This window comes from Manis pentadactyla, chromosome 3 (genome assembly GCF_030020395.1).
Source record: "Manis pentadactyla isolate mManPen7 chromosome 3, mManPen7.hap1, whole genome shotgun sequence".
NCBI lineage: Eukaryota > Metazoa > Chordata > Mammalia > Pholidota > Manidae > Manis > Manis pentadactyla.
In genome coordinates, this window is record NC_080021.1 from 28,740,052 (window position 1) to 28,761,089 (window position 21,038).

A 21,038-nucleotide genomic window follows, 5' to 3' on the forward strand; every position below is an offset into this window, starting at 1 on the left:
TGGTGTAAAGGAATGTAACAGATTTCTGTGTATTAATTTTATATCCTGCAAATTTTGATGAATTCAGATATTAGATCTAGTAGTTTTGGAGTGGATTCTTTAGGTTTTTTATGTACAATATCATGTCATCTGCAAACTGGGACAGTTTGACTTCTCTTTGCCAATCTGGATGCCTTTTATTTCTTTGTGTTGTCTGATTGCCATGGCTAGGACCTCCAGAGCTATGTTGAGTAAAAGTGGGGAGAGTGGGCATCCTTGTCTTGATCCCGATCTTAAAGGAAAAGCTTTCAGCTTCTCGCTGCTAAATATTGCGTTGCCTGTGGGTTTGTCATATATGGCCTTTATTATGTTGAGATACTTGCCCTCTATACCCATTTTATTGGGAGTTTTTATCATGAATGCTGTTGAATTTTGTTGAATGATTTTTCAGCATCTATGGAGATGATCATGTGGTATTTATCCTTCTTTTTGTTGATGTTGTGGATAATGTTGATGGATTTTTGAATGTTGTAACATCCTTGTATCCCTAGGATGAATCCCACTTGATCATGAAGGATGATCTTTTTGATGTATTTTTGAATTTGGTTTGCTAATATTTTGTTGAGTATTTTTGCATCTATGTTCATCAGGGATATTTTCTTTTATTGTGGTGTCTTTGCCTGATTTTGTTATTAGAGTGATGTTGGCCTCGTAGAATGAGTTTGGGAGTATTATCTCCTCTTCTACTTTTTGGAAAAGCTTAAGAAGGAATGGTTATTAGGTCGTCACTAAATGTTTGATAAAATTCAGCAGTGAAACCATCTGGTAAAGGAATTTTGTCCTAAGGTAGTTTTTTCATTACCAGTTCAATTTCATTGCTGGTAATTGTTCTATTCAGATTTTCTTTTTCTTCCTTGGTCAGCCTTGGAAGGTTGTATTTTTCTAGAAAGTTGTCTGTTTCTTCTAGGTTATCTAATTTGTTACCATATAATTTTTCATAGTACTCTCTAATAATTCTTTATATTTCTGTGGTGCCTGTGGTGGTTTTTCCTTTCTCATTTTTGCATCTGTTTTTGTGTGTATACTCTCTTTTTTTCTTGATAAGTCTTGGTATAGGTTTATCAATTTTGTTTATTTTCTCAAAGAACCAGCTCCTGCTTTCATTGATTCTTTCTATTGTTTTATTCTTCTCAGTTTTATTTATTTCTGCCTTAGTCTTTATTATGTCCCTCCTTCTACTGACTTTGGGCCTCATTTGTTCTCCTTTTCTAGTTTCATTAATTGAGTGTTTAGACTGTTCATTTGGGTTTGTTCTTCTTTCCTGAGGTAGGCCTTTATTGCAATATGTTTCCCTCTTAGCACGGCCTTCGCTGTGTCCCACAGATTTTTGTGGTGTTGAGTTATTGTTGTTATTTGTCTCCATATATTGCTTGATTTCTGTTTTTATTTGGCCACTGATCCATTGATTTAGAAGCATGTTATTAAGCCTCCATGTGTTTGTGGGCTTTTTCATTTTCTTTGTGTTATTTATTTCTAGTTCCATACCTTTGTGATCTGAGAAGTTGGTTGGTACAATTTCAATCTTTTTTAATTTACTGAGGTTCTTTTTGTGGCCTAGTATATGACCTATTCTTAAAAAGTGTTCCATGTGCACTTGAGAAGAATGTGAATCCTGTTGCTTTTGGATGAAGTGTTCTGTAGGTGTCCATTAGGTCCATCTGTTCTAATATGTTGTTCAGTACCTCTGTCTCCTTTCTTACATTCTGTCTGGTTGATCTGTCCTTTGGATTGAGTGGTGTGTTGAAGTCTCCTCAAATGAATTTATTGCATTCTTTTCTCCCTTTAATTCTGTTATTATTTGTTTCACATATGTAGGTGATCTTGTGTTGGGTGCATAGATATTTTAATAGTTATATCCTCTTTTTCTACTGACCCTTTTATCATTATATAATGTCCTTCTTTGTCTCTTGTTACTTTCATTGTTTTGAAGTCTACTTTTTATGAAAGAAGTACTGCAAATCCTGCTTTTTTCTCACTATTAGTTGCATGAAAGATCTTTTTCCATCCCTTTACTTTCAGTCTGTGCATGTCTTTGAGTTTTAGGTGAGTCTCTTGTAAGCAGCATATACATGGGTCTTGTTTTTTAATCCATTCAGTAACTCTGTGTCTTTTGATTGGTGCATTCAGACCATTTACATTTAGGATGATTATCGATAGGTATGTACTTATTGCTATTGCAGGCTTTGGGTTCATGGTTACCAAGGGTTCAAAGGTAATTCCCTTACTATCTCACAGTCTAATTGAACTCACTTTGTATGCTATTACAAACAGATACTAAAGGTTCTTTTTTCTCCTCCTTTTTCTTCCTTCTCTGTTCTTTATATGTTATGAATCATATTCTGTACTCTTTGTCTATCCCATGGGTGACATCTATTCAGCCTTAGGAATACTTCCATCTATAGAAGTTCCCCCAAAATGCACTGTAGAGGTGGTTTGTGGGAGGTAAATTCTCTCAGCTTTTGCTTATCTGAAAATTGTTTCATCCCTCCTTCAAATTTAAATGATAACCTTGCCAGGTAGAGTATTTAAGGCCCTTCTGCTTCATTGCATTAAATATATCATGCCACTCCCTTCTAGCATATAAGGTTTCTATTGAGAAGTCTAATGATAGCCTGATGGGTTTTCCTTTGTATGTGATCTTTCTTCTCTCTCTAGCTGCTTTTAAAAGTCTGTCTTTATCCTTGATCTTTGCCATTTTAATTATTATGTGTCTTGATGTTGTCTTTCTTGGGTCCCTTATATTGGGAGATGTGTGCCCTTCCATGGCTTGAGAGACTATCTCCTACCTCAGATTGGGGAAGTTTTCCACAATTACCTCCTAAATGACACTTTATATCCCTTTTTTTCTCTCTTCTTCTGGTACCTATATAATGCAAATATTGTTCCTTTTGCATTGGTCACACAGTTCTCTCTATATTCTTTCATTCTTAGAGATTATTTTTTCTTTCTATGCCTCAGCTTCTTTGTTTTTCTCTTCTCTAATTTCTGTTCCATTTACCGTCTCTTCTACAACATCTAATCTGCTTTTAAATACCTTCATTGTATGTTTCATTTCAGATATGGAATTTCTTAATGATTGAGTCTCTGACTTAAATTCATTCCTGAGTTCTTGAATATTTTTCTCTACCTCTGTAAGCATGTTTATAATTTTTATTTTGAACTGTCTTTCAGGAAGATTGATGAATTCAGTTTCATTTGGCCCTTTTCCTAGGATTTTTGAGATTTTGGTGTGAACCATGTTCTTTTGACATTTCATATTTCTGTGTGGTGCCTACTAGTGCCCAGAAGCTCCAGTCTTTGGAGCTGCTCAGCCCCTAGATTCAGGTTATGGGTTGTTGGGGAGTGGTGCTGGTGCCTGGGGGGAGGAAAGATCTGTTTGCAGATTCCCATCTGCAGTTCCTGTCTCCAATGTCAAAGCCTTGGGCCAAGCACACAAGGTGTAAGCCTCTGTGCTTTGCATCTCTAGCTGTTGTAGGTTGGTCCTCCCTCTGGTTGGCCTGACACCAGCACAGTCACTGCCGATTTGTGAACGGGTGCTGGCAGGATAGGAGGGAGGAGTAGCAGGTTATGTGTCACAGTGGGGGGCCTCAGAGCTGAGTAGGCAGCCAGGGGGATGGAGCGCCTGGACCTCCTGAAACTTCCCAACCAGCTGGGCAGAGTGCGCCCAGACAACCTTGTCCAGCTCTCCCTTCTCTCCTGCAGCAAGCTCCATGCAAACCCTGCCCCTTCAGCAGCTGTCTCACTACTAGGAAGCCTCTCAAACTGCCTGCCTTTTCTCTGACACAGAGCAGTTGGATGTGGATCCTTTCCTCCACAAATGGCTGGAATCTCAGTCTCTCAAGCACTCTGCCTGTCTGAGCTCCCCAGTGTCCATAGCACCACACAATATAGGTTTCTGCTCACAAAGCAGACCTCCATGGCTGGGTGTTCAGCAGTCCCAGGCTTCCACCCCCTCCGCGCTCCATTTCTCTTCCTCCCGCTGATGAGCTGGGATGGGGGAAGGACTTGAGTCCCATGGGATTAAGGCTTTCATACCTTACCCTGTTTCATGAGGTCTGCTCTGTTCGTGAGGTCTGCATGCAGTTTGGTTCAGTCATCTTTCTTGTTGCTGTTTTAGGTTTAGTTGTATTAATTAACTGTATTTTCATACTATTTGTGGTTTTGGGAGGGTTGTCCGTCTCACCTCTCAACTGCTATTTTGAACCTCCCTGATTACTGGTTGCTTTTTAATAACATGTTTGTTTAAATAATAAACTCTCCATTGCCTTATAAAATTTTAAGGCATATTTCAGGAAAATGATTGGACATTCATAGTATTACCTGTAGTTAGAATACACCAAAATCATATGTAGATATAAAGCTTTCAGATATCTAAAACTACTTTAATAATTAAGTATACTTCCTTTGCTTTAGTTAATCCTTTTCACTGGAAGTCAGCAAATTAAAATGTATATGATCTTGATAAAAAAGTACACTGTTATTCAAAAAAGCTTTTTCAGAATTCAGAGGGTTTTTTTCTTTTAAACGTATGTATATATAGTCTTTCTCTTTTCTAAAAAATATATAGTGTTTCTGTCTCTATGTATGTATATATGTGCATACACACACACCACACACATATACTCACAGAGAGACAGACAGGGATACAGAGTGGATTCTCTCTGTAGTGTTTATAAGTCTCTCATGTATATGAAGATATATAAACAATATAATGGAGAGAGAACTGAATTTTGTATTTTCTATTATCTGAAAAAACAAATTTTTAGAAAAGACTAATAGGTTAAAGTGGCTTACTTGATAATTTGAGAATGGTAACTTTGTTCAGTATCTGTTGCCATTTTCAGTGCTTGGATACAACTCTAAGTCCAATTAAGTTCCTACTGGAAGTATCTTCAATTCATGTTTTTGTGGATTGAAGCATTAAGAAAGCTGACATCTTTTTTGTGAGTCATTTGTAGATTCAATTCTCAATATGTATTTTCCTCCTGGATATTGAACATATGTTCTATAATGAATAAAGTGCTAAGCTAGAGTATTAGCTATTTATAGTACTAAAAAGCACTATGGAGGGTTTAAATATGCATTGAATAATAGACTTCAGTACACCTCATTCAACCTTTCTTTTTTATTTCTCATTTCTTAAAAAGTGCATGAATTTGTATAGATGTTCTTGTGATGTCATCATGCCTCCTCTCTGGCATCCTATAAATTGTCACATGTGGATCTATCAAAGCACACTTACACTAATGGGATCAATATTTGTTAATAGCTTTTGCTTGCTTGGTATATGGAAAATTTTCAGTTCATAAATCTGAATTACTTTCAAATCAGGGTCCCTAGATAATATGCCAGATGCCCAGTTGAATTTGAATTTTAGATAAACAATGGATAGATATTTATTATAAATGCAAATATAAATTCAAGTACTGCACTGATCATAACTAACAGAAATGAAATGTTGCTTTTCTGACATTCAGCTATACTTGAGTATCCTATATTTTCATTTGCTAAATCTTGCAGCCCTCTTTCAAAGTGCTCATAGTCATTTGAAATGAGTCAGCTAAATGTTTGCCTTGCTTTTAGTCCATACATCTATTACCTTCTTCATATTACAGCAGTTACAATCTTTCTAAAATGACAATCTTTGTCATATCAATCTACTGCTTAATATCCTTCAGTTATACCTCTTCTTTTTAAGCTAAATTGAAATTTTCCTTCTTGGCTTGATTGGTCCCTGCCTACCAAATCTGCTATCATTCTCTCTTCATCCTTCCAAACAAACACACTGCCAGTGCCTGAGCATGTTTTGCCTTTTCTCATGCCACACCCTTTTTCTAACCTGTTACCTCTGACTAGGATGTTCTTTTATTCCTCATAAACTAGACAAAATCTGTTCATCTTGAGCTCAATTTCAATGTCCCTTCCACTAGAAATTCGTTTCCATTTTGGAAGCATAGGTAAAGGCTTTCAAGCTATATTTTTGTGGTTATCTTTGTATCCTTCATTGAACATATCACATGGATCTGGTTTTTTAACTTCATAGCAGTTTATTTGCAAGGCAATGAGGGCCATGTCCCTAAGTGTGTATGTGTTTCTGCTTGAGGCATGGTAGTATTTAATTCATGTTTGTGGAATAGAAAAGGAGGGAGAGGAAGATAGAAAGTAGTAAGTTTTATAGCCAGATATTTTAAATGCTAATGAAACATTGAAAAGGGAAAAATCCTCACTTTCCTTGGTAGAGAAACGATGGGGAAGAGAAACATTCACTAAGTAAATAACATTTGCTTTCTTTGGAATGTATGCAAGATAAGGTTTCTTTTTTCAATATCTCAAAGATGTTAAAGCACAAGTGTTTTACTGACTCTCTTTCTTCACTTTTTACTCTTATTTTTCCTGTCTGTCCAAGTAATTTCTGCTCTAAATGAGATGGAAATTCTTTGTATTTAAAACACAAACTTATGTTTCTCTTCCCTAGAGAAGATTTGAGTGAAGATGTCTCTAACCTTCTGATTTGTATCATCCAGAGGATCAGACTCTATTATTGGAGTAGAAAGTCTCAAAAAGAGTCGGCCAGTTGTCACAATGTTAAAATATATAATTTTTGAGATCCTCCTTGGTCAGATTTCCACATTTTATCCAAAAATTTAACATCATTCTATTCCCATTATCAAACTAAAGAACCAAAATGTACTTGAAACCAAATATAAATGTAAATCTCAGCTATCGTTGTTATAGTGTTGATAATTTTGTTAAATTGATGGTATAAAAGTATAGTCTTTTTATTTCTTTTCCTGAAATAAAATGTCATTCTTTAAAAAAAAAAAAAGGAATTTGGAAGACTAATTAAATGAAGAAATAGAAAGCTTTTCTTCTAAATGGAAATACTTTAAATTTCCCAACATATAATTTTGGGGAATTATGTGTAATAGCCCAATACATAATGTATCACATATCTGCTCTTCCAGTTAATGATGGCATTTAATTATGAACTCTATAGGCTCTTACCATTTCTAAAGTTGTTTTTTCAACATGCTACTTTTCTTAGCTAAGATCGATATTTATTTTCAAGCAAATCACTCCTGCTACTGTTTAATTGGCTGCTATAGAATAAACTGTGTTTTATAATATGTATGATGCAGGAAAATAAGACTTTCTTTGCCTTGAGTTTCTTATTAGCAGCTCTATTTAACCATGTTTATATAGAAATTCACCAGTTGCTCAGCAAGTTTTCCACAATCAACACCATAATAGTCTTTCCTTCAGGATGCCAGCCCTTCCCTCCCACCCACAGCTCCCTTACCTCGCTCTTGTTAATGATGAGCACAGGTCTTCCAATCATATAAGTCACATGGAATCAGACATCAATTTATGATAAATGCCTTAACAAGGAACATTCAGGGATCTGTTGCAAGCTGTACACTCCTCCCCCAAACACGTATTTCTCAAACATCCCTTACAGTTTTTCTTTTTAGAAGAAAATTCTGCAATAATCTATTGCAGACTAAATAGTTAAAAGCTATCACTCTAATATGTGTATTCTTTCAAACTGTAAAGACAGTCTTGAGAAGGCAGTACCTAATCCTAAAGAGTATCTTTTTAGTATCATCTGGGTACACAGGAAAAAATTAGGGGTAAGGATAGCTTCTTGGTTCCCTTAAGTCAAATCACATATACAAAACCAGCATTATGAATACTTTATATTTTAGGCATTAAAAAAGGGGAACATTTAACGATTAATGAAAAATAATGAATCCCCCGATCTCTCCAAACTAGAAGGCCATTATGTAAGGGATAAACATGGGTACAGTCAAGGAGAGCAAAACCAAAGAACATGATAGGCAAGGTCAGGATAAAGCCTTCTCTTATTTTTCCTTTCAACTATGATGGCGTAAAGGGTAAGCCCACCAGTTTCTTTCCCTTACTACTTTCTCTTTTCTTTCATAATACCAAATATCATCATTATAAAATACCTTCTAGGGAGAAGTGGGTGCTGGACAATGAAAGAAAAGGGAAATGCTACCCTCATTTGAAAAAAAAAAGAGGAGTGATTTATATGTTCTAGGTTGTTTCTTCCTCTTTTCTTCTATTCTAGCACATGCAATACAAATTGTTATTATATTATATATTTATTCACTACATTTCTTATAGTCAGAGAAACAGTGTTATATTGGTTAACAATTACTCAAAGGTAGATCATTTATATTTCTTCTACAATTTAAGGTATATTTTCAATTTCAGTTTCCCCATCTCTTCTCCAAGTTGAATATTCATAATACACATTCACCAATTCATACCCCTAAGTACTAAACAATATGGACTTTAGGATACTGGAATTAATAATATTTAAAATTCAAAATGCTTAAATTATTTTCCCAATGATGATAAGCTTCTGATTCTCATATAACATGAAACACATAATGAAGCGGTAACTTTGTTTTGCCCCGCACCTCATATTTCAGTTAGTTTTTATGAGTCCTCACTTACTCATGTAGTTCTATAAGTCTCATGTATATGAGATTAAATAAAAGAAATTCCACATGCAAATTATGCTAAAATTAATAGAATACCTAAATGATGACTCAAGTGCAATTGTTGCGATTGTTGTATTTAGATTTTATTTTGATGTTATTTTGCATATTTTTCTTTTGCATGTTTTCATGTTAAATATGTTTATTGCATTTTTATTCATTATATACCATAGCACCACAAAATTATCCATTTAGAATTATTTTGTTAAACTTTCATTCAAATGTTTCATTTGAAATACTAAAATTAATGGAACAGAATATGTTTTTTAACCTAAAATAAGATGCCATACATAAATAGCTAAAAATACTTCTTTGAATATGCAGCAATGTTTAACATGTACTTCTATAGTTGTATACATATTGGGCCACCCACTCATGTCTCTAGCAACATATTCTGTTACTTCTGTGATGAAGTGGACAATAATTACAAAGCAATAGAAAATAAAAAACTTGAAAACCTACAAAACTAAACTTTCAATTAAATAGAAATTCAAATTCAATTATGATATGACTTTTTATTTGGTATATTTTCTAAATGAATATATTTATAAATGGCTTTACATGAACTTTATTAGACTTGCAGATATATTGTTGAAATAAAAAAGGATTCAAAAACATAATTTTCATTATAATGCATAATAAAATCCAAATTTAATATTGTAATGATTACTATTAAGTACATGTGTCAATTTACATGTGTAATATATGTCATTTTCCATTATCACAATTCCAAAGATGACATTTAGTTATGATTTATAGAAGCATGCTTATATATGTAAACCATTTCACTTTATTTTTGTTATATTGGGAAATGTTTGTTAAAGAATATTAATGAAATTATATTTTAGGTATGTTTATATTTTAAACATCTTATTTTTAAATATATCTCAAGCAATTTAATGATAGGATAGTCTAATTGTGATAAACTACATCTTGTATACATGATTTGAATTCAAATGAATGGATTTTCTGAATGTACACTTTCTTCCTTAATTTGGGTTGTATCTCATGTAACATGAATTTAATATTGTGCTATTAAAGATGATGTTTACATCATTATGTAGTAAAATTAAATTTTTTAAAAGGAGAAAATTTTAATATTGGCTTAACTATATTATATATTTAATACTGCATTGTTGATATACATAATCCTAAGACTTTTTGTATCATTGGCAATTACCACATAAGACAGTTATGTGTGCAAAAACATTGAATGTTTTTAAACTGTTAAATGGTGGGTGCATTTTGGCAATTTAAAAATCTGTGTTTCATACACTGCCAATTTAAAGTGGTAACAAATCATTTTTCTAAATTGGTCTGCATTCTAAATAAAATGGCTATACAATACATGATATAACTATATGGTGATGGGTGATATTATTGCCTTATAAAATAAATCAGTGTTACTTGTTTATAATTCCACTATATATATATGTATATGAAATATGTATAACTAAATTTAGACGCACTTCTACCTCCTGCCATTATGAGACATAACCACTTTTCACTTTACAGAAATTTGAACATTCCTAGTAAATCCATTTCACACTAACATTGCAAACTTTCAAGATTTGGGAATGATGACAGAAATCTTCAAGTACTCTTACTTATGTAAATAAACCTTCAGATTCCACACTTTTTCAAAGTGATGTTTTTGGAAGTTGAAAATAAAATTATCAGCTTTCCTCCCTTTGGAGGAAAAAACTCTGCTCATTATACTGTTAGAAATATGACTTTGCCATGAAAAATTATAATTTCCTTTGTGAAATGTATTCTCTTTATTACTGTTAATATTATGTTAGCATTATCGTTAGATTCATTCATTCATTTTATCTTTCTTTTGAGGAATATATTTTGAGCTTCTATTTTTTACTAGGCACTGTTTTTGATGCTAGGGATTCAGCAGTGAGTAGAATATATAAAAATATCGGCCCTTTGAGAGTTTGTGTTCTAGGAGGTGGAGGAAAGAATATGAACATAAAATATAAGTAAAATGTAAAAACTAGTTAGCAAAATATCTTGTTAACAAAATATCTAGCAAAACCAATATGTCTGGTTATTGGTTATTATAACCATATATATGGCTATTAAGAAAATGGGTTTTTCAGTGCTGTATTCCAGCATTACACCCTGTTCTGCATTCAGATTAAGAGAATAGTACTGAATCACCACCACCTTTAGCTAGAAGTAGAGCTTTATTACTGAAGATAATAAGAGATTAAGAGTAGGATTGCTAGCAAATCCTGGGTCTAAAGCTACCAAAGATCAGTTCAAATTCTGAAATTTGGTTAGGAACTGTATTTATCACCTGGGACATCAGGAAAATGAGTGTTTGGAATTGGTCTGTAACTGCTGAAGATTAGTTATAGAAGCAACCTAGACACATTCCCAAGAATTAACCCAGAATTGTCAACCCCAATACAAGAGACTATTTGCAATTAGTTGTAATGACCTCAGTGATAGACTATAAATCGTTGTTCAGTTTACCCTTTTGGAGTAAGGTATAAACAGTGAGATTTGACACAGAGTACAAATTCTATTATTTTTCTTACTTTTAGATTATATTTAGAAAACATATTTATAGTTAAGTTTTCTTCTTTAAACCTAAGATCCTGGAAATTAAGATAAAGTTATGAAAGGCTTTGAAGTATTAGTTTTTTTATCCTATCTGATTTCATGCTTCCTTTCATAATGGAATATGTAATTAAATTCCCCAGGAGAATAATATACATCAGTAATTGTTTTGATAGTAATGAGCATATGAGCATCCCAAATGTCTGATTTACCATGAATTCAATTACTGAATGTTAGTCATGTAAGCATAGTTATTCCTTAATCACGTAATCAAAGAAAACTCTAACTAAATATTAGCTTAGTAAATGCTACTGGCCAATCTGCCTAACCAATACGAATTTACTAGATTCTCATTTTCATGAAATAACTTGGATAAATACCAACAGCAACTTTTCTGATTAATTCTTTAAAATATTTAAAAATAATGATAATAAAATAAAATATTTTAAAAGTCTTTAAAATAGTCTGATAATTGTCATACCTCATTTGTTCCTTGCCTCAAAATACAATCATTTCATATTTTGAGTTTTGAAATCAAATTAAAACAAGATATGACATCTCAGGTTGGAAGAATTAGTAGAAGTCATGTGCTCCTTTGCTTGCTAATGAATGAGGTGAACCCATGCCAACTTCCTTTTTGAGTTTAAAGCAGAAACTAGAATTACCAGTCCTACTAATCACCTGCCCATAGCACAAGAGAAAAAAAGGCAAAACATGCTCAAACCACACTGAGCATATAGCTATTTTCCTCTTGAAGAATGTTTAAAATATCCTCTGTATTTTTGTCTAAAATGTCTAATTATATATTGTGGACAGAAGTTTGGAATGTAGTTTATTGAGAAGGCAAGTATATGAAACATATGCCACTCATTGGCTTTAAATTTATTCAAAAGTTTTCTAACTAGGACTTGACTGATTTCTAATTTATATCTCCAAAATTCAAAATTGTTTCTCTTTTTTAAAGATTTTAGCTGTCAAGATCTTTTATATATATATCTTCATTCAGTTTAAGGCTTTTCTTGTAAGGTTACTTTTTTTTTCCATTATATAAGAATTATGTACTACCAAGGGTAATCTTTTAAAATGTTTAAGTGAAAAGAAAAAGAACACTAACTTGGCACCTTTAAAACAAATTTTTAAATTATAGTGAATCTTTAATAAAGTTAAGAATATGGAGAGAGATTTACCATGAAATGCTTAGGAGATACTTGAAATTCTCTGTTATTTTTAAAGCTAGTTTTGTATAACTAAAATTCCATGCTAATTGTTAAATTTTAATCACTTCTAAACCTAAAGATTTAATTCGTTGAAAACTAGTTAATCTCAAATTTTACATTAAAATAGTGAAAAATATTACCCAACTTCCAAAAACAGCCCACTAAATTCTAAAGTATATGTACCTCGTATATTTAATATTTGATCATGTTGGCTGTTTTCTGGCAAATGAGGTTAAGAGACATTTACGTAGATATTTCAGAGTTGTTTTTTTTTAAATCATTTTGTTTTCATTTTGGTTTTGATTTTTTCCTTTCTACAATTGCTTATCTTAAAATAGAAAATTTTGATATTTTTCCCAGAAATTATGGAGAGAGATGGCACAGACTATTCAAAGCATAGTTTTGAGAAAAGTGTGGTTACATAGTTACCCGATCTGTCAAAACTTGTCACTTGCTAGGCATTTGTTGCTAAAATTTATCTATAGATAAAAAAGATTCATTCAGGCCACATAAAGGATTCACCTTTGTCCCCCTAATGTATTGCAATTAAAATGTGGTATACTTGTGTGTTAATATTTATTCACAGGTCGATTAATACAAACCAATCATCAGATCTGGTACTTCACATTTTTAGTGGGTGCTTGGGTTTTGCCTCTTCATGTTGATTATCCTTAAGGTAATGGAAGGGGATATAACTGATTAAACTTATCAGAAAAATAAATAAAATTTAAAAGAAAAAGTTAGCATGTAGTGCTACTGTGTCCCACAGGTTCTCCATTGACCCACACTACCTCCACTGGTGAGTTAGAGGAGCATAACAGGACTACCACTGGTGCAATTGCTGTTGCTAGCACATCTGCAGATGTTACTGTATCCAGTGTTACAGCTGTCACCATCCATAGACTTTCCGAGGAACAGCGAGTGCAAGTTACGAATCTCAGAAATTCAGGTCTGGACCCCAACACGTCCAAGGACGGGCTCTCTCCTCATCAAGCAGATAAACAGAGTACAAGGAGAAGACCAAGAAATGCTGAACAGATAGAAAGAACTAAAGAGCTTGCAGTTGTTACTCATAGAGGTATTGGTTGTTATTTTACTTGTGCCCATTTAGTTATAGCCCAAGCTATATTTTGGTAATGATTCTAATAGAGAATGAGCTGAAAGAGAGCCAAGATGTAGAAAGGAAAATAAAGAGTTCAGAGTGGCTGAAAAATACAGGTAGTAACAGCCAAAATCTGAATAATTTGAAAGCACAGGAATTAAAATAAAAACATATCAAAGTGCAATGCAAATGTTTTTTGAAGGAGGGGGAAAGCGTAGAAGGAAAATAATTCATAAAAGGGATAGTGAAAAACAAATACTGAATATCTATCTGTTGCTTACTCTACATACCAATTATGATGTTGAGATTCCATGAAAATGAAATAGCCAGTTGCTATTAGTGTATGTACATATATACAAATTGATGATTTATCCTATGTGGTAATTTCTTGTATTTGCATGATATTTTTTATGTTTCACAAATGCTAATTAACAATTGAGAATATAGATAATTTGAGATCAGTGGAAGCATTATATCTGGTGATTGTCTTAATAGCTTATTTTTCTATTTCTAAATTAACTATTGCTTGACCTATATGATTTTACTGAGAACAGTTTCCTCATTTGGAAAAAGTAACAGCTATTCATTGAGATTATAGCTCCAAATTTAATTATTCCTTAATTTCCTAATTTAATTTTCTGAGAATAAAATGCCATGAAGCCAAATTATATATTGGTAATTTATAGTCAGTTAATATTAGTCTTTTATAAAATTAGGAAGTGTAACAAACGTCTTTTTCTGTTTCTTGGTAGCAACTTTTATTGAGCAGTTTAAAGAAAAAAAATCAGTATAGTGTCAATAAATTAAGGAACTTTATTTCAGTATTATGCATCAGTGAAAATATTAATTAATTAAACTTACTTCAATTACAAAATATCTACTCCAACTCTTTCTAATTCATCACATATTCTATAAACTGGCTATGGTTTATGTAGTCTCTTCAGGTATGGTTTATACAGAACATGATATAAGTAATGGAAAACCATTCATATAGAACATGATGTAAGTAGCGGAAAACCATTCGATACTTAGTGTATGCTAAGGAGAAAAATCAAGACATCTTTCCATAATTTGGTTGAAATACATCAGAAGCTCATTTCCATTAGAATTCATGCTGAAATTATTTATTTTAAGTCTCTTTAATAAGCATTCTAAAATGAATTCACAAATAGTTTCCTTAAGGATTAATCAATATCACCTTTATTCTCTAGTCATATTGATACAATTAATATTTCCATTTAAAATAACAGAGAATTGTGATAAAAATGCATGATTTGCTTAATCAACCAGGCAATTTTTCTCAGTACCAGGAAATAAAAATGTGTAAATATTATTACTAAGAAAAAAAACCCTTTTATTTAGTGTTTTCACTTTCTTTGGAAAATGTATGAGCTAACTCCCCTCAATATACACCTGTATTTTCAGATGTAAAACAGTTTTCAAAGACTTGACTCTTAGCAGTGCCAAATTTCTAAATTATAATTGGCTGACATCAAAGCAGTATTAAAAAAATAATTCCAGCTCAACCAATATATCTGAAATTCTGAAATACCTGCTGAGTACCAGGCTCTGTTCTGTGGGAAAATAAGGATAAATAATGCATGACTCCTCCATTCAAGGGACTGAGTTAGAGTGCAGAACATAGAGTGGCCATTCTGGTGGTACAAGGACAATTATGTAAAGTTCATGACTGAGCAGAGTACTAAAGGATGTGTGCAGGCTTGAGCCATTCAACTGACATTTTAAATGAGTCAGTACACATAATACAAAAGTAATTGCTTAATGTATCTAGATATTTTAAAGAGAAATTAATTTTGTTCTTCTATTCCATTCCCTGTAATGTAGTCAGAATTACCTTTTAAAAGTGAAATCATGATCACATCACTTCACTGCTTTAAGGCTTCCCGTGTTTTCCCAGTGACCTTAGAAATAAAACCAAGAGTTGCTAGTGACCCACAGGACCTCCATGATCTAGCTTGTGCCTGTATTTCCAAATTTATCTCATGTAACTTTCACAATTATTTTCTTCCTTTCCTTTCTCCTTCTTCCCTTCCCTTCTCTTTCCTTTCCTTCCCTTTTTTTGGAGCCAGGGGGGCAAACAGTTTCTTTTAGTTTATGAAACATACCATGTTTTTTCTACCTCAAGCCACTCTTACAAGCTATCTCTTCTTTTCAGCCAGGTTATTCTAATTTTCTTTTCAAGTTTTAGCTTGAATGGTCACCTCCAGGAAGGTTGGGTTTTCCCTTTATAACTCGCCATTGTACCCTGTGCTTTAATCACCTGCCCTATGACTTGTCCAGTAATTTTTACCTCTGTGAGGTTAGGAGTGGATAGGCCCTGCATTCCCCTGCCTAGAACAGCTTCTGACACTTCAGTATTTTTACAGTACTTACTGAACTAATGATAGTTACAGTTTTACTAGCGAGAACATTCACCGAAATTACTTAGACTTAAAATTCTATTCTTCAACATAATCAAATATCTACATATTTTCATATTAAGGATAACTACTTCCTTTTGAAACAATTATTAAAAGGTCAATGTTTTTAATCCCTTTTAAAGGCAACTGTTCTCATAAACCCACAATAATATATTGCTTTTATTGTATTACTGCTGCAAAATTCACAGCTTAAAATTAGTTAATGCCTTACTTATAGCCCTTATACATTTATAAAATCAAATGATAATTATAATTAAACAGAAAATGGTAAAACCAATAAATTTCATGTGAATAAATATTAATGTAACTCAATGGATGCCATTTTGCTGAAATTAGTTACCATGTTAAGCATATGTATGGTAGACATTGCAATAGCAGAGGTGCCTTTGACATCTGCAATTCCATACTATTTTGCATGTGTGATAATTTAGTTTTTATTTGTCATTTTTTCTTTATTCACACTGCAGTTAAGCTTTTATGATGTTTTTTGATCATTACTAATTCATAATTTATCTATTCTCAATAACCTGAGGCAGTGAAAGTACTTAAAATTCACATCAGTATCACTGTGAACACAAAATATGGAGACTGAAATTGCACATAGTATTTGGTATTGTACTCAAGTGTCTGTGGACTCAAAATATCTTACTTTATAATAAATATTAAATCACTGTAACTAGTTACTTTATTATAAAAGTGATATAATTAATGAGTAATCTGAAAAAATGGAATATTTATGATAGATGTATTCAAGTCTTCATAGGGTACTATTCCAATTAATGTTCCTATTGTACCATAGTTAAAACATCAGTGATACAATTTAAATTATTTTCTTAAAATAATTTTTGCACTTTCTACTCATTCAAAGTAAAAGAAAACTGTTTTGTTTTCTCCACTTAAAAGAGTATTTTGAAATTGAAATAAAAAAGTAAAAAAGAAAGAAAAATACTAATAAATAATGTTTGTTTAGCTCTTTAACCTATGTATTAACACCTCACCACAGTTACTTGTATTAGAGTCAATAGTTCTCAGTATGAGAATTCAGTTATTATTGATTAGATTTTAGTTCATTTTGCCACCTACTCTGTATGATGCCCTGTGCAGGTCACATGAAATATTAGAGTTCAATTTTCATGTTTGTAAAATAATATTACAATGTTATTATTGTGAGGATTAAACATGACATTGGGTAGAACTATCAAAAAAATTCTCCCAATGGAAAGACAAAACCAAATTGCTCACCATTGCTGGTCACTTTTGAGGTCAGAGAACTAGGCTGAGTACACTCTGCCCCTGGTTAGCTATATGAGCTTGAGCAATAACTTCAACTCAAACCTGTTGCTTCTTAGTAACTGTCTATATGCCTCAAGGTAGATGTGTGAAAAAAATTTAGCACACTTGCTGACTTGTGTTCAATGGAAGTATTTTATTGTTATTTACCAAATATGTTTTAACTTTTGCTATTTACATGAAAGTTGGGATATAAAAATAAAAAGTGTGGGCTATGCTATCAAGTGGTCTATATAACTTTATAAATATGAGTAATTATAAATTTATTCTGAGAAATATTGAAATAGCAGTAGTTCTGAACTGCTATTGAAGTAAAGGGGAGGGATTAACTCTAAATGTAGGATCAAGAAAGGCTATACAGAGGGTATTTTAACTAATTCTTGAAAGATGAATAAAATTTTCAAATTAGTAAGTTGTAATTAGATCACTCAGATGCACAGAAAAAGTGTTGAGTGTGGAGTAGATACTTGGGCTGCATAGAAATATGAGTCTGTACCAAAATAAATAAAGGAGGTATTCAGCTGTGCTTAAAGGAAGATTCACTTTCATATAAATAAACCTAAAAAATTGATGATTTTAGTTTACAAAATAACCATATGTTTAAAATTAAGTAGTATAATATCTAAGGACATTTTAAATTTCATCAGAACAATTTGTAGCTTTAGCCATAAGATATCTCTTAAAATTATTTCTTAATCTTTACTTAAAGTACCTTTTCCAGTAGTCCCTAAACCCCATAGTTCAATATTATAGTCCTAAGAAATTTCAACACAAAATTAACTTAAAATAACAGAACCTATGTCATAATATGATTTAAAAATATAAGCAAAGATCCAATATTTCTAGAATTATATATTTTAAGAATTAGATGGAATCTTTCAGAACACCTAATTAAACACCTTTAGAGAGGATATTGTGGGCTGGCAGGGGCTTTTTTGAAAACCCAATCTTTATGTTACTAGACTAATATTCATTCATTCTTTCACCATCATTCAAGATTCTTAAGGTCTAATGTTTGCATATCCCTGCATTAGACAATATTAAGGTTAAAGTAGCATAATGATAAACACAATTAATTGGGTATTCTCCTCCAATATGTTTATAGCCATACCACTTTAAAAATAATAATTAAATGTTTTAATCCACATAATTTGACATTGTTTTCTTTGTATAATGTAGTAGAATGATATTTTTTTCCAGTATGTGAACAAGTTGTCAGCTGTTAATGAGCAGCCTTAGTGTTGCTGTTTTCAAGTACAAAATGTGGATATAGTCTGAAAAAGTTCCTGTCTCCATATATATTAATTATAAATTCTCTTTTATTGTTCTTCTAGTGGAAATTTAACTCAGATGACTATAACATCTTGTGGAGTCCAACACGTGTTATGAGCATTTATAGACTTTACTGCTGTTTGTTTTGATATAGTATAGTGAATTCTTCTATAGTATGTTTAATAGCTAATGATCATAATAGGATCAAGCAATATTTTAGTTTACTTTATAGAGTAACATGAATTTATGTTTAACTGCAGTTGAATACAAGTAGACTTCCCCTCTCATAAGGGCAGCCTCAAAGAGAATATATTTTAATCATCAGTTTTTAAAAAGAACATTTTATTTTCACCCGTAAGGCATATCAATTCAGCATAAAGCTATTTGTTTTAATCCAAACAAAAGCAGGATTTTTTTTCATTTTTATCATAAGCAATATTTTTTCAAGTAAGTTCATCTGAATTTTTATTTTGCTGAACCAAAAAAGGAGAGAGTAAGCTATCAGATACACATCTACACTGAATTTCCAGTTACTTCATAAGCTAAATCTATGATATGTAACAACTTATTTTTTAAAAAAAGTAGACTGTCGTATGACAAAAACTGTATTGTATAGAAGTAACAGTTATTGGGTGCCTACTATGTACCTTTTACCAGTAAACTATTTGTCCACATGTAAAATATTTTTTCAAGAGTTTGCAAACAAATAATGGTGTTTAAAAATTTTATTAAGACTTTTATAGAGTATAAATTTGTAAATAAAATTCTTTTAAAAAAACTTCAAAAGCAAATTAGAATGAAGAAGCTAAGTTATGGGTTGTTACTTAGAACTTTATGGACACTAATACATAACTATCAAGTATCAGGGTTTTATTGAACATTATCTCTTGTAAGTATGTTGTTAACTCAAAAGAAGTATAAGATATGGTCTCTATTTTCAAAGGAAAAGTTAACTGCAGGGAAAATATATTGGTCAATTCTAAGAGAAAGAATCACTACAGAATGAGTATGATACATGAGTGAAAATGAGTCTTCATACATGTGATATGCTGTTACATGTAAGAGATCAAACCTGTTTTGCCATAGTTTGTATAGCTTAGTTTATGGGACCCCAAGGAGATACAAATTAGTTTATTATAAAGAAGACTTTGTTAATATTGAGTTCTGCTCAAATATAGATTGTGAGCTTCAGGAATAAATAAATTCTTAAATTATTAATAGGATATTCAGGCATTTCCCCAATGGGCAAATTGGGTGTTCCAAATTCATATCAGTCAGATTGTCCCAATAATATCATTGTTACCATCCCTTCTAATCCTTAATGTCTGTGAATCTATCTAGACATGCTATATATTAATTAATGTATTTATCATTATCTTCTATTTTCTTCTGATGTTTGAGCTGACATGGATTTATCTTTATGGTTATCTAATTATATAGCCAATGTTAAAACAAGCATAGATGTGACCAGTACTACTACCAAGAAAGCTAGAGTTTGGCATTCTCCTTTGCCCAGTAAATAGGAATGCAGAAACATATTTAGTTTTCTCAGGGCCCAATGCTTACATATATGCCTTACATTCTAAATACTTATCATTTGATCATCTCACTCTCCCTTATTATTTACATAGTCTCCAAGATGACAGTTGCTTTCTTCAAGACTTCTCCCTCCCACTCTTCCTGCCTTAACTATTTTCTGTCTTTATTTTTCCTTCTTTTCTTTCTTTCAGTCTATTTCTTTTCTTTAACCAACCTTCCTTCCTCCCTTACTTTGTTCCCTCCTTCCCATCCATCCTTCCTTATTTGTTTGTTTCTTCAATAAACCTTCACTGAGCACTTACATACCATACTTTCTTCTAGTTCTTGAGTTTACAACATTGAATGAAACTGAGTAGACTCTATCTCATTGAGTTTATATATACATGGGGGAAAAAAAGACAACAAGCAAGTCAATAACTACCTGATGGGAGTAAGGACTGTGCAGAAAATAAAAGAGACTATGTAATATATCAGTGGCTACCTTAGTTTGGATGGTCCAGAAAGGCCTTTTTGAGGAGTTTAAATTTTTCCTGAGACCTAAATAACAGAAAGAAGACCATGCTAAGATCAAAGATAAGAGGAGAAAGCATATCAGGCAGAGAAAACAACAGCTAGAAAGAGCTTGAGTTTTGGTTGAGCAAAAAGAAAGCCCACGGTGCCTGAAATTCAGTGGACAAGGAGAGTGGTCGAGATGAGGTGGGACAGCATTTGTAGTCCCCTGGGCCTAGATAAAGAGTTTATTTTAATCTAAGTGAAATAGAATGCCATTGGTGTGCTTTAGCAGGGAAGTGATATTATCTGATATAACTTTTCTTAATATAATTTTAGCAAGAAATTAAGAATACATTTTAAGTAGATAAAGCAGGCAAATGAGTAAGTACACAAAAGTGTAGTAACAGTTGATAGAGATTCAGAGTCTTAAGTCTCAGACTGTGCTTTTCAAACTCAAGTTTGAACACAAATCACCTGGCAGTCTTGTTCAAATGCAGGTAGTGACTTGATAGGATTGGTATGGGATCTGAGATTCTGAATTTCT

The 21,038-nt window shown here is 32.4% G+C and overlaps 1 protein-coding gene across 5 annotated transcripts in view; it reads left to right on the forward strand.

The window, feature by feature from the left end:
- Positions 1–21,038, forward strand: part of CSMD3 (CUB and Sushi multiple domains 3) — a 1,218,504-nt gene that overhangs the window by 484,061 nt on the left and 713,405 nt on the right. For 2 of the 5 annotated variants that reach the window (XM_057497816.1, XM_036876426.2), the window contains exon 7: positions 13,128–13,436. The exons of the other annotated variants lie outside the window; for them this stretch is intronic. In XM_057497816.1, the coding sequence (XP_057353799.1) occupies positions 13,128–13,436 (309 nt within the window). The remainder of the gene's footprint in view (positions 1–13,127; positions 13,437–21,038) is intronic. 5 annotated transcript variants of the gene reach the window in all.